The sequence below is a fragment of the Mustelus asterias genome, chromosome 2, assembly GCF_964213995.1.
Source record: "Mustelus asterias chromosome 2, sMusAst1.hap1.1, whole genome shotgun sequence".
NCBI lineage: Eukaryota > Metazoa > Chordata > Chondrichthyes > Carcharhiniformes > Triakidae > Mustelus > Mustelus asterias.
Genome location: NC_135802.1, coordinates 48,819,310 through 48,832,356, shown reverse-complemented (window position 1 = coordinate 48,832,356; position 13,047 = coordinate 48,819,310). Strand labels below are relative to the sequence as shown.

Below are 13,047 nucleotides of genomic sequence, written 5' to 3'. Positions count from 1 at the left end.
TTAGGTGAATTGTCCCTTCAGAAAGCCAGCACAAAATGGTAGGCCAAGTGATCTTCTTTCTCTTCTGTGCTTTAACCATTCTATGACTTAATTTATCTATAAAGGCACTGGAGATGGTGCAATCAAGAGTTACAAGAATAATAGCAGAACCAAGAGATTATACAGGAGGGAAAATTGAACAGGCTGGAGCACTTATATTTAAGAACAAAGTTAATGTGCCTGCTTCCACCACCTCCGCTGTCTGTAGGTTCCAGGCACCCACCACCCTCTGTGTGAAAAACTTTCCCCACACATCTCCCCTAAACTTTCCCCCACTCACTTAGGGATGACCTGATGGACGTCTTTAAAATTAAGAAAGGTTAGACTTGGAGAAGATGATTCTATTTGTGGCAGAGACCAAAACTGGGAGCCATCTAAATAAGACTAATAAACCAAATAAAAATTCAAAAAGAACTTCTGTACCCAGAGAGCAGTCAATGGCATAGATACTTACAAGGGGAAGATATACAAGCAAATGTGAGGGAAAGGAATAGGAAGATAGGGTGAGAAAAAGGAGTAGAGGAGGAGAATCGTGCAGCACTTAAACACCAACCTGGACATGTTGGCCAAACAGCATGTTTCTGCACTATACACACTTTGTAAAATGTCAGTGCCACTAGGAAACCATTTTAAATTCCAAATGTTTGGCAATACCTTAAAAATACATATCTTCATATTGAATTCTCATTAAATTAAACTGTTCCTTGTAACTCTGGATGCCTGTTTCTTGATGTGGAGATGCCGGCGTTGGACTGGGGTAAACACAGTAAGGAGTCTAACAACACCAGGTTAAAGTCCAACAGGTTTACTTAGAATAAACCTGTTGGACTTTAACCTGGTGTTGTTAGACTCCTTACTGTGCCTGTTTCTTGGACACTATACTTCAAAACTAGTATAACAGCACATTGGGAAATTTCATGTAGCCACCCTATGCTTAGTTCCATAATTTTAAGGGGCAGCTCCCTTATTCCGAATGGGAGTTCTACCTCCTGTAACAGAGCTGTCTTTACTGGGGTGTAGAACATCCCAAATAGACTGATCACCTCTGCATTGCATGCTCTGCCATACCACATTTGCATCTGTTTCTGGGATGTAATACGGATCATGATCAATCCAATAGTTGAAAATACTTGAAAATAAATTTCCGGCTCTGTAATGTACAGAACATCCATGGATGTAACTAAAGTGGGTAATTCCATATCTCACATGCTCGCTCATACACTCACCATGGTTTGAAGCTTCATAAGTCAACTTAAATCCTTGGCCCTCATTATTTCCATCAGAAATGAAGCGTAGAAGGAGCTGATTGTCTGTTGTGTGCAGGGTGGAAGGAGGGTTCTCACCACAATAGCGTCCATTTCCTCCATGAGAGGTCAAAGGTGGGGAAGACTCATCAGCTCCATTCCTTAACTATATGGAAAACAGAATGAAAAATATCATAAGCTTCAACTAAAAGTCATAAGCATGGAGACATTTAAACTTTGAACAAACACAACCAAAATGAATTACAATGAACTCCTCCCATCGGCCCAGTCGATCACTGCCCAAACATCTCCCCCCCACCCTGCCCCACCCCCGCCCCCCCTCCCCCACCCCGCCCCTCCTCCCACCCCTCCCCCACCGCCCCCCCCTCCCCCCCCCCCCCCCCCGCCCCACCTCCCTTGCCTCAGCCCATCATAGCAATTGGGAAGCGAAAGCTTCTACAGGTGGATCTTCCAGATTCAGTGTCATTAAGGAGGTCCATGCTTTGACCTCAGAATGTTTCCAGAGATCCATCTTCATTTTCAGGAGGTCCATCTTCTTTCTTCAATCATGGATCAATGACGCTGGGCACCATTTCAATATGACACCTGGATATGATGGCAGATTATGCGCCATCAGGCATGTCATGCCATGGAACTCTGCGCAAAACACCCGGTTGCGTAATTAATGAGGTCAGTAAGAAGATATGGCGTGCTTTCCTGTCAGCTTCCACGGTAGAAAACACTCCATATTCCCACCTCCTCCAAGGGAGAATTCTGCCCAATGTCTTCAATATTTCCATTATTTAATTGGATGAAATTTCTGCTCATCCATGGCTGGCTATCAGACAAGCAGGTTGATAATTTAGCAACAGTTGAAATGTGGAGACAGTTGATGCTGGATAAAGCTATTCCTTTGGATGATCTCACTGATGGGCAGCATGTAGATGAGAAATAACGGGGGGGGGGGAGGTCAAAAGTAAATATTTCTGTGGCACCATGGTAATGGTACTGAAGTGAGAAGGGAAGCCACCTCAAGTGATATTCTGGCTGCAATTGGATAATTATAAATGGAGCCAGGCGAGTCCTACCGAGCTGGACAACAGTGGAGAGGCATCAGAGAGGATGTTGTAGTCGATCATGTCAGGAGCTGTAGTCATGCCAGGAGTCGTAAAGAGGAATAGTTTACCTTTGTCACTATCACATTGGAAGACACTTGGGACTTTGGTAAGTGCCATTTTGGTACTGTGGCAGGGCTGAAGTCTGTTGGATAGATTTAAACATGGAGTTCTGGAAAAGACAGAGATGGATTTGGGAGGTGACAACATTTTCAAGGACTTTAGAGAAGAAAGGGAGGTTAGTGATGGGGCCAATATCACAGTGCAAGTATTAGAGCTAGGGTTTGTTGATGGCCTCATGATGATGCTCAATTTAAAAGATAGATTGAGGAATTTGATATGCGAATGATATCAGGACTGGGATTCTCTGGCTGTTCACGCCAGCAGGATTCTCTGGACCCACCAGCAGTGCAGCCCTGCCCATAGGTTTCCCAGCAGCGTGGGGTGGCTTCAATGAGCAATCCCATTGACAGCAGCGGGACCAGAGGATGCAACCGCCAGCAAATGGCACCCTGCCTCCCGCCACCGAGAAACACGTGGGAGAATCCTGCCTCAGTTAGTTGATCTTTCTTTGATCTATCAAAATATCAGCTGCCCATCAATCAACACTGCCTCCGCCCTCATACAAAAGACCAGATATAGTGCATTTCCTGCATTAACACAAGCTCTGAATAGGCTGTAAATTTATGTCTAAACATCAAGAATGATGGAACAGAAAGTCTAATTTCTGGGAGTAGAGTTTATGCTTTGGACTAAATTGGAAAATCAGAGTTCCAAGCCACTGAGCCTGCTTTTGTGGTTGCAATATTTGGCTGATCCAGTTAGATTTCTGATTAATTATAACCTCTCAGGAAGTTGATAGTGGGACATTCAATAATGGTAATGTTATTGTACATCAAGGGGAGCTGGGTAGACTCTCGCTCTTCGTGGTAATTGCAAATGTTTCTTGACACCTATCATCTTATTTTACTATATTACAACAGTGACGCTATGTCAACAATATATCAATGGCTGTTAAATGCTTTGGAATATCCAGTGAACACAAAACGTACAATGTAGATGCAAATTAATTCTTTTTAATGTAAGATCAAAAGCCAAATCTTCACAAAACTTCCACTGTTGCAAAGGGCAAAAGAGTTGCTTACCTCTAAATAATCACCAGTAGCACAATTTGTGCCAGAACTTTGAAGCTGGAAGGTCTGATTGAAATGGATAGCTATGATGGAGCCGCTGGTGACAGCAACACGCCAAGTGCAATTGAGATTTGGTGCATATGCATGAGGATAGTTGGGTGAAGCAATAACACCACGGTCAGCATGGAACCGACCACCACAAGCTGAAAGAAGATAAAGATATCAACTATTATAAAGACAGTATGTAGAAAACATCTTAAACATATTTTAAAATGTAGTACTTTGCTTTAGAGACATATCTTTTGCCAAGTATCTGTCTTTGCCATAATGCAAAGCATTACCCTCCATGTCCAAACATGCATGCGAAAACAGAAGAAACTTGCTAACCTCTGACAAAGGAGCCACTAGCCCAAATAGACAATTAACAGGAAAATGTGGAGGACTACAGGCAGAAATTCCAATTGGTGATATTCTTTTGTTGACAATCTTCACACAAAAAGTAATCCAATTAGAATCATAGAATCCCTACAGTGCAGAAGAGGCCATTCACCTGATCAATTCTGCACCGACTCTCCAACAGAACATTTTACCTAGGCCCTTTCCCCCACCCTATTCCTGTAATCTCACACATTTAACGTGGCCAATTTGGGACACGAAGGGGCAACTTAGCATGGCCAGTCCACCTCATTTGCATATCTTTGGACTGTGGGAGGAAACTGGAACACCAGAGGAAACCCACGCAGACACAGGGAGAACGTGCAAACTCCATACAGACAGTGACCCAAGGCTGGAATTGAAACCGGGTCCTTGGCACTGTGAGGCAGCAGTGCTAACCACTGTGCCACTCTTTGAACAGATCGATTTCCTCAACGTAGAGCACAGATAAATGAAGTATAAACCTGCCAAGCACTCATACATGGAATCTGCCACTCAGAACGCTTACTTGCCAACATCAATTCTCTTTTCAAAAATGGGTACATTGCTGATCTTAGTTACTACACGGGACACTCGTTGATCAGAAAAAAAATCAACCATCCAATATTTAGCATTTTAATTGCCTTATAGCTCCAGTTTTGAATGACTGGATTTTATATATAGGTTTACATATTTTTAAAGAAATTTTATTAAAAAATTATAAATTTCTGTAAGATTATGATTATCTTAAGTCAATAAAGCATTTTACTTTCCTCAACCTGTAGGTTTTAAAATCTCAGGATTCTGGCCATTACGATCTCAAATACATGTTTATTTTTGGGAACATCGGTATTGTTCTATACTATGGACCGTGACCATTCACATTGGTATCTCAATTCATAAAAGGCTTAACCAATCTTGAATTATATGACATCCATATACAAAGATTCATAAAACAAAATATCTTAAAAGTTTCAACTCACTCTTATAGTAAGAAGCATTGAAACCACCACCATTGCTGTCCTCGTCAGATGTGAATCGAATGAACATTGTATCACCACTGGATCGGAGTGGTCCAGGTAATTCTCTGCCACACAAAGTGGCAAGTATTGGAGAACGGTCATTGTCACCTGAAGGGAAAGAGATCTGTAAGTTTTGTTGAAGTGCACATTTTCATCGACAGAATCTCAAAGCTGCCAAAGACAATGGTGTTATGTCTCTAAAACTTTAAAAGTTTAAGCTGCGCCGGAGACCTATACGCCACTTTGCTGGGATGACTTTGGCAGGCATGTTCTGTGGGCTCCTGACGCTTAAAGTCTCACATAACTGGGGGCAACAAATTGTGATTAGCTCAATATTTGTTATTTCCCACACACTCATAATGAAGTTATCTAGGGACTGTATCCACAGAAGCATGCTGACAGATGGCCAGACATTCATTTTGCCAGATAGCCTCAATACGAATGCATGGCTGAACATCAAGAATGACTAATGGGCTCAGCCGGTCAGGAATTTATTTAGAAAGTGAGCTTTGTTTAACTGACATCTTTATTACCTTGTACGAGTTAATCTTTCTTTTAAGTGTTTTTTTCACTGCCTGTGTGCTTATTTGGACAGGATTACAGGCTTCTTCAATAAGAATTTCACTGCTTTTGCTTGATTGACAATTTTATGAGGTGAGAGGGACAATGGTTTTCAAAGTGACCACTGAATGCCCGCTTGTTTCTTTTTTTGGTTCCTGACTCCAGACTAGGATGCCCCATTGTTCACAACTGCTTTGAAGATCCGTGAACCAAATCTACTACAAAAGCCGACCTGACTTCATCAACATTTTTGGGAGTTCTGTAATGGAATGGACCCAGCAAAGGCAGCGGTGCTGCATGAGAGCTTGCTACCCGCACCCTTACACTGGACTGGAAAAGATTGCAGTGTATGGGAATGGGGACAGGAGTCCTTGAACTTGGTCCCACCTGCCATTTCAAAGCTCTTTAGCCTCCATTCAGACAAGGATGGAGGTACGAAAATCCGGGCCCAGAGTGTGGTTATTTCAAAATTCTGGGAACCACAAAGTGAGAAAAACTGGTGGAAGATAATTGTATCGAGTGGTTGGAAGAAAAATTATGCAGCATCATAATGCAAAACTAGAGGAAAAGTACTGCTCAAACAATGAAGTGCAGATTAGGTGGATTGGCTATGCTAACTTGCCTCTTGGTGTCCAAAGATGTGTAGTGGTAAATGCGCGGGGTTACGGGGATAGGGCAGAGGGGAGAGTCTGTGTGGGATGCTCTTTCAGAGAGTCAGTGCAGATTCAATGTGCCGAATGGCCTCCTTCTGCAGTGAAAAGAAAACAAACTACAAAAGAGAGCTTAATTATAAACATTGATTGTCAGTCTTCAGTTTATACACTTATAATAAGATAGTGAATTATTTGAGCAGTTATATTGATATATAGAGGGTAATTTTTAAATAAAGAAGGTTATATTGTTATATCAGCCCAATATGATTTTGGAATATATAGTCATGCGTGTGTATTATATATATATGTATCCAGAGTGCCATTTCACTCATTACTGCACTGCAGTCTGTGTATCAAACTAACAATGTATCATTGCACGTAAAGTGATCAGCGCAATGCATTCAAAGAAGCTTTAGCAATTGACTCTAACATTGTGATAATTTCAAATTTCTGGGAACCCACTAGACAAAAGAGTTTTAGATTTGCAGTAAATAATTGAGTAGCTTTATTATTGTAAAAGTCGGGTTTATTTCACTATGAGGTGAAAATTTTAAAAAAGAAAATGGCTAGCCCAAAGAATCCCTAAATTTCCAAGAACTGAGGGTCTTGTAGGTTTCTTTTTAACTCTTGGATGAAGGTCACAATATGAAATACACTGAATTAATTATTACCATCTCTGATGACCAGATGATCGTAGTAACAAAACTTATTTGGTTCAATATCTAGAGCCAGAATGTGGAATTCCACTGTGGCCTGTGGTGCCCGGATGACCCAAGAACAGTCCAAGTGTATTTCATAATTATTGGGCCAGCCTGGTGAGAAAAGAAGGGTGGGGCTATCCCCGGTCACGACAAGTCCACCGCATGCACCTGGAACACAAACACGTTTCAGCTGTCAGTTCATCCACCAGTGAATGAAATCAAAAATTCTGGGAGACCGAAAGGGTTACAAAACGTGCAAATTGTTTTAATTGATCCTTAAAAGCTATCTTAAAAATCATCCATCAGTGCATCTTAAAAAGCACTTTCGCACAATATTAACTGCCCTGCCCTCTTTCTCCTTGCCACTGCTCACAGTCTCGATCAGTACCCTTCCCGAGACAGTTGCCTCAATTATACTACCAACCTTGAATATGTGAATGAATAAATATAAAAAGCTTATTTAGCCGAGAAATTTGATGTGGGTGCTGTCCAGCCTTTTAAAATGGGTTCACATCCATCACCTAACTCTGCCACTTACCCTGCCAATATTCACTAGGTGAGGGGATAGAGCAGGAATAGGCATTTGGCAGTGTGGGGGTGCACCTTCTCCCTTCCAGTGGTAACCAGCCAGCACAGTGGTGTGTTAGAATGCTCCGGTAGAAGAAATTGTGAGCATCCAAGCAGCTCACTTACACACAGAATCCTTCCCCGTTGCTTATAACATTCCCAAATTCAAGCAGTCCAGGCTGAACTTGCTCGGCCTAGACCAGTGGATGCCACTTCCACTGGGGTCAGGCAAGTCAACTGGTGACACCAGCGTAATGATGCACACTTCATAGAAGTTACAGAGGGACGTGAACGAAGCCCAGTCCATCACACAAACCAGCCTCTCATCCATTGACTCTGTCTACACATCCCACTGCCTCAGAAAAGCAGCAGGCATAATCAAGGACGCCTCGCACCCTGGACATTCTCTCTTTCACCTTCTTCCGTTTGGGAATAAGATACAAAAGTCAGAGGTGACGTACCAACTGACTCAAAAATAGCTTCTTCCCTGCTGCCATCAGTCTTTGGAATGGACCTACCTCATATTAAGTTGATCTTTCTCTACTCCCAGCAATGACTGTAACACTACATTCTGCACCCTCTCCTTTCCTTCTCTATGAACGGTATAGCACGCAAGAAACAATACTTTTCATTGTATGCTAACACATGTTACAATAATAAATCAAATCAAATCAAAAGCATGCTTCATCAGGAAAATCAAAAGTGTTTATTAACAAGGGAGAACTTGTACAGAGGCTCATAGTCTCACGACTGCCCTAGAGTAGCCCACTGGCTGCCCGAGTCCCTAAAGTTTTTCATGCACAGAGTGGTGGGTGCCTGGAACGCGCTGCCAGAGGAGGTGGTGGAAGCGGGCACATTAGCAACATTTAAGAGGCATCTGGATGGGTACATGAATAGGGAGGGAATAGAGGGATTCGGACCGAGTAAGGGCAGAAGGTTTTTTTTAGTTTAGTTAGGGCATCATGATCGGCACAGGCTTGGTGGGCTGAAGGGCCTGTTCCTGTGCTGTACTTTTCTTCTTTCTTTGTTCTTTAAATACAAATGCATGTGTGCTGCGCATTTTATGTTTTTTAACCACATACCTGGTTGGAGAGTTGGTATTGCAGTTGGGTCAATAGTTTTCTGCACTGCATTCCATTCCAGTAGGAAACCTTTTCCATTTATAGTGTCGTCACTAATAAACTGAACCGTCAGGGTGCTTCCAGTGGATGACACTGCTGGTGGCAGTTCAAAGCCGCAGTATCTTCCAATAAGACTTGCATAAACATTAGGACCATCATAAAACTAAAACCAGAACCAGAACAATACAGTATATTACTCACATAGCCCAATTGCTAAAGGAAACTCCTCAAAATGTGGGCCGATTTCCCACAGTAATGCTTTAGGACAAAAATAAAAATAAAACTTGTGTCTTTCTTTTGGTAACTGTATCTACTTGTTTCCTATTTTCTAAATGTTTCTACTTCCCATTGTTTCAGTCATCATCAGAAGAGTTTAATCACCTTGAAGACACCTCAGACAAGATTACGGGCTGGAATTCACTCTCATTTCTCATACTGCCCATTACCATCCCAATGGCATGGTGGCACAGAGATTAGCACTGCTGCCTCACAGCCCCAGGGACTTGGGTTCGATTCCCGGCTTGGGCCACTATCTGTGCAGAGTCTGCACATTCTCCTCATGTCTGTGTGGGTTTCCTCCAGGTGCTCCAGTTTCTTCCTTCACTCTAAAAGACGTGCTGGTTAGGTGCATTGGCCATGCTAAATTCTCCCTCTGTGTACCCAAACAGGCACTGGAGTGTGGCGATGACAGCATTTTCACAGTAACTTCATTGCAGTGTTAATGTAAGCCTACTTATGACACTAATAAATAAACCTTAATAAAACTCGGCCTGTTTTCCTTAGACTTGAAAGTTGAGTCTGTGAGCAACTGGGGGAAAATTTTAATCTCATTCCTGATGTCTATTCTTCTGAATCATTGTAAAGAAGCAGCAGTATGGCACCGTTGAGAGGAAACATGAGATTTCCCAGGATTGATGATGAAATGTGGGGTGTGGCGAATCGTTGCCATTGTCAGAACTGAGGGAGCAAAAGTTAACAGCAGAGTGAGAAGTGACTCTGGATCTGTGAGCATTGTTTTAACTATCTTCAGATACATTAAATTTAGTAAGAAAAAATACAAGATTTCTTTTTGAGAAACATTTGAAGTGACTCATCTTGTCTCTTTAAAATTATTTTTAATTATAGCTTCTCTTAACTGATTATTCACTCGCAGTTATTTTCACAATATTCTAATCGTTTTTATTGGTACTTTGCTGAGCACTTGGTATTCCTATATCTTTTTCACTTTGAGTCAATCAACAAATTGTTATGCTGAAAATGTGACAGAAAAAAACATGGCAACGGGAAGTTTGACAAACGAAAGGACGTGCTGAACACGCACTGAACATAGGATTTTTATCACTTATTGATATAGGGGGTGAAATTATTCTTGGGTAATCATGCAAAATGGATGATTGTGAATTGGTCATGTTTACATCCTATCCAATTTTCTTCTCCATTGACTTCCATTCCACTGATTTCTTTTTTTCCTAATTCGAGTTGCTCCTGCTCTTTAAGAGGTGCTGGTCATTATGAGTCATTAGAAATGACCAATTTCCCACACCCAATAGTGCTGACAGTTACTGAGGTCTCTGCATCCTGCCCGCCAATTTTCAGACCAAATCGAATTGCTCAGCTGATATTTTAGTTTAAGTGTTAAAAAATATATTGCTGTTCCCTGTAAAAATTCTCTATTGGTGGGTCGCTAATTTTTAAAAAAATGTACATAGCCAAGCAGGTGCAATATTTAACCCAGAACAAGGCTTGCACAGTAACTTTCAGGTTGCTGCATGGCTGCGCATATCTACAGTTTAAAGAACATTGGTTATTGCCACTGGCAAAGCCCAATTATTTCTAATTTACTGGAGCACTGGGATTATTATTGGAATTGAATATATAATTGATTTGTATGATAAATTTACCACATGTATTTACATCATGTGATATTAGGCTTTTCTCTGTAATGCATTAAGTGGTTCAGAGAAAGATGTGTGGGCATAAGTGATATAACGCGGCCTATGGAAAGAGTTGCCAAAGGTGTTACAATTGTACTGTGGCTTTCAAATAGAATTCAAAATAAAACACGTGAAATCAAATCAAATATATTCACCATGTTCACCAAAGCCTTCCTGAGAATCAAGAATTACTCACCGTTAATTTATCAAATCTGCAATTATGCATTGCATCAGTATCCAACTCCAGTATTCTGATATGAATGATATGGGATGCAGGAACAGTAATTGTCCAGTGGTAGTTGACATTGTGTGGATAATGCAATGGCCATAGTGGAGATGTAATTTGTCCTTGGAATCCCACAATCTCATTGCCATATACTGAAACAAACAAATTTTAGCTCAAGCTACTTACATTCACATCTGGTCGGTTTACAATAATAACAAATAGTTTTTTTAAAATCTATTTGCAAACCAGGTATAAAATTCAGCTTAAAATCAATGAGCCTAATGTTCATGTTATCAGCTTATAATTTAGTTTTATTGATCAGTCCAGCTGCTAATGTTATCAGACCTTTAAGTTGTATAAATATCGTAAAATGTACAAATATATTAAATGCAAAAATATCCAAATAAACAAAGGTGCTATTTCATACTATCGGCTGACTCTTTACATGTGATATGGAATGACAATTGTACAGTAAGTTAAGTATAGCAGTAACATTAAAACTTCTAACAAATGAATAAAGCTCCAAATCCTACACACTTAATAGTGAAAGATATTCCCTTTCATAGCATCCTTTCAAAGTTTTTAAATCTCAAGTGGTCAATCTCTTATAAAATCAAATACATTTCAATTCAGACCATGCTCAAAGTAATCTAATCCTTTAAGAGACTCTTCAACCAATCAATTAAACTGTAAACTCAGAACCACCCTTCAGCCCAACTGAGATAATTAAAGCTTTTGAAACTCAGCCAAGCATTCAGAATGACATTATTATAGCCCTTGGGGAAATATCAACAAAGAACACAATTGAAACTGAATAACCAGATCTTTGTTTTTAACCTGCAGCAGTTGGTCTGTCAATTACAGCAGTCCAGCAGAAGATTTTTTAGCTTGTAGTGACAGCTGCAATGTGTTTTTTCTAAGTTTAAAGAGCAGAGTGGTTTAAAACAAATTTACATCATGACAATTCTCTAGATGATATTCACCCTCAAGAGCATTTACATCAGCAACAGCCCTGCTGAGTTTTGGTTTCCCTCCTGTTAAGATCATGCACCTCCCTTTTGTCCCATGGACAAACATTGAAACTGTTGGAAATGGGGGCAGTCCTTCTACAGCTGGGTTCTGCTTGCCAATTTTACATGTCCCCAGAATCTTCCTGAAAATCTTCCAGAAAAATCCAGTTGTTGATCTCAAATGCAAATTGTAATATACAACTCTTATTCTTTCATTCAAGTCACTGATAAAGGATGAACAATGGAGGTCTCACAACAGGTCCCTGGTGAACACCACTTCTCACATTTCACCATTCAGAAAATGTTCCCTTTTTCATTCTATTTCCCATATTCTAAACCATTATTGATTGTGTTACAAGCTTATCCATAATTCTGTCTGCTTTTGTTTTTCCTAATAACTTCATGTGCACAGACTTCTGAATTGTCTCTTGGAAATTCATATAAATAACATCCACAGCAATCCCGCTATCCATCATGCCAGTGGTCTCATAAGCAAAAGATCAGCTAAACCAATCAGCAATGATCAATCTACGACTCTCCTTGAACATTTCGTACATACCCAAGTGCTCAGTCACATCACAGATTAAATTCATTTAGCTACCCTCATGATTTTCTTTTAGGTTTCTTACAAAAGCCACCAGCAAAGACATTTCTTTGTGCTTCAGCTATTTTAGTGGAATTTTTGCTTGTACTCTCCCTATATTGTAATGAAGTGACTGCTGAAATCCTCATCGAAAGCCTCCAATCTTGCCTGCGGCTGGGATTCTCCAGTGCTGCTGCAGTGAATGAAGTTTTGGCTGAGCACCAAATCCTCCATTCTCACTGGCAGCAGGACGGGAATGGATGAGATCGAAGAATCCTGCCCCTGATATTCAAACTATTTTATACAGAAGTTTCAGGGATTGGGACCTTAATAGAAGTATTAAAGCATTGTTTTAATTTGAGGTTTTTACTTAATCATTTAAATGATTAGTGATATAAATGGCAGCCCTGGTACTGTAAATATAATTCAGCATTCAAGATTTTTCGGAAACATCTGATGTATTTTTTTCCCCCTCTGGCCAAAGTTATTTGTTGATTAACAATACATCATTTGGCAACTAGTTGCTGGAAAATGGAATGGAGATTGCTTGTCCAAAAAGACGACAATTGGTTAAGAATTGCTTTGGCTCCTACACATCACAAAATCATAGATAATGATATTGCAAATGTATTTTTATCATAAGTATCTGCAAAACAAAAATGTAAAATAGTACAGGGAAAAAGCAAGGGAATGAGACAAAATGAGTAGTTTTCCAGAGTTGATG

The 13,047-nt window shown here is 40.5% G+C and overlaps 1 protein-coding gene across 1 annotated transcript in view; it reads right to left on the bottom strand.

The window, feature by feature from the left end:
• cubn (cubilin (intrinsic factor-cobalamin receptor)) overlaps positions 1 to 13,047 on the bottom strand; it is a 374,618-nt gene that overhangs the window by 158,052 nt on the left and 203,519 nt on the right. Inside the window, exons 38-43 of the mRNA XM_078200308.1 lie at positions 10,701 to 10,882; positions 8,532 to 8,733; positions 6,853 to 7,050; positions 4,929 to 5,075; positions 3,544 to 3,734; positions 1,266 to 1,449 (exon numbers count right to left, since the gene is read on the bottom strand). Coding sequence (XP_078056434.1) covers positions 1,266 to 1,449; positions 3,544 to 3,734; positions 4,929 to 5,075; positions 6,853 to 7,050; positions 8,532 to 8,733; positions 10,701 to 10,882 — 1,104 coding nt within the window. The remainder of the gene's footprint in view (positions 1 to 1,265; positions 1,450 to 3,543; positions 3,735 to 4,928; positions 5,076 to 6,852; positions 7,051 to 8,531; positions 8,734 to 10,700; positions 10,883 to 13,047) is intronic.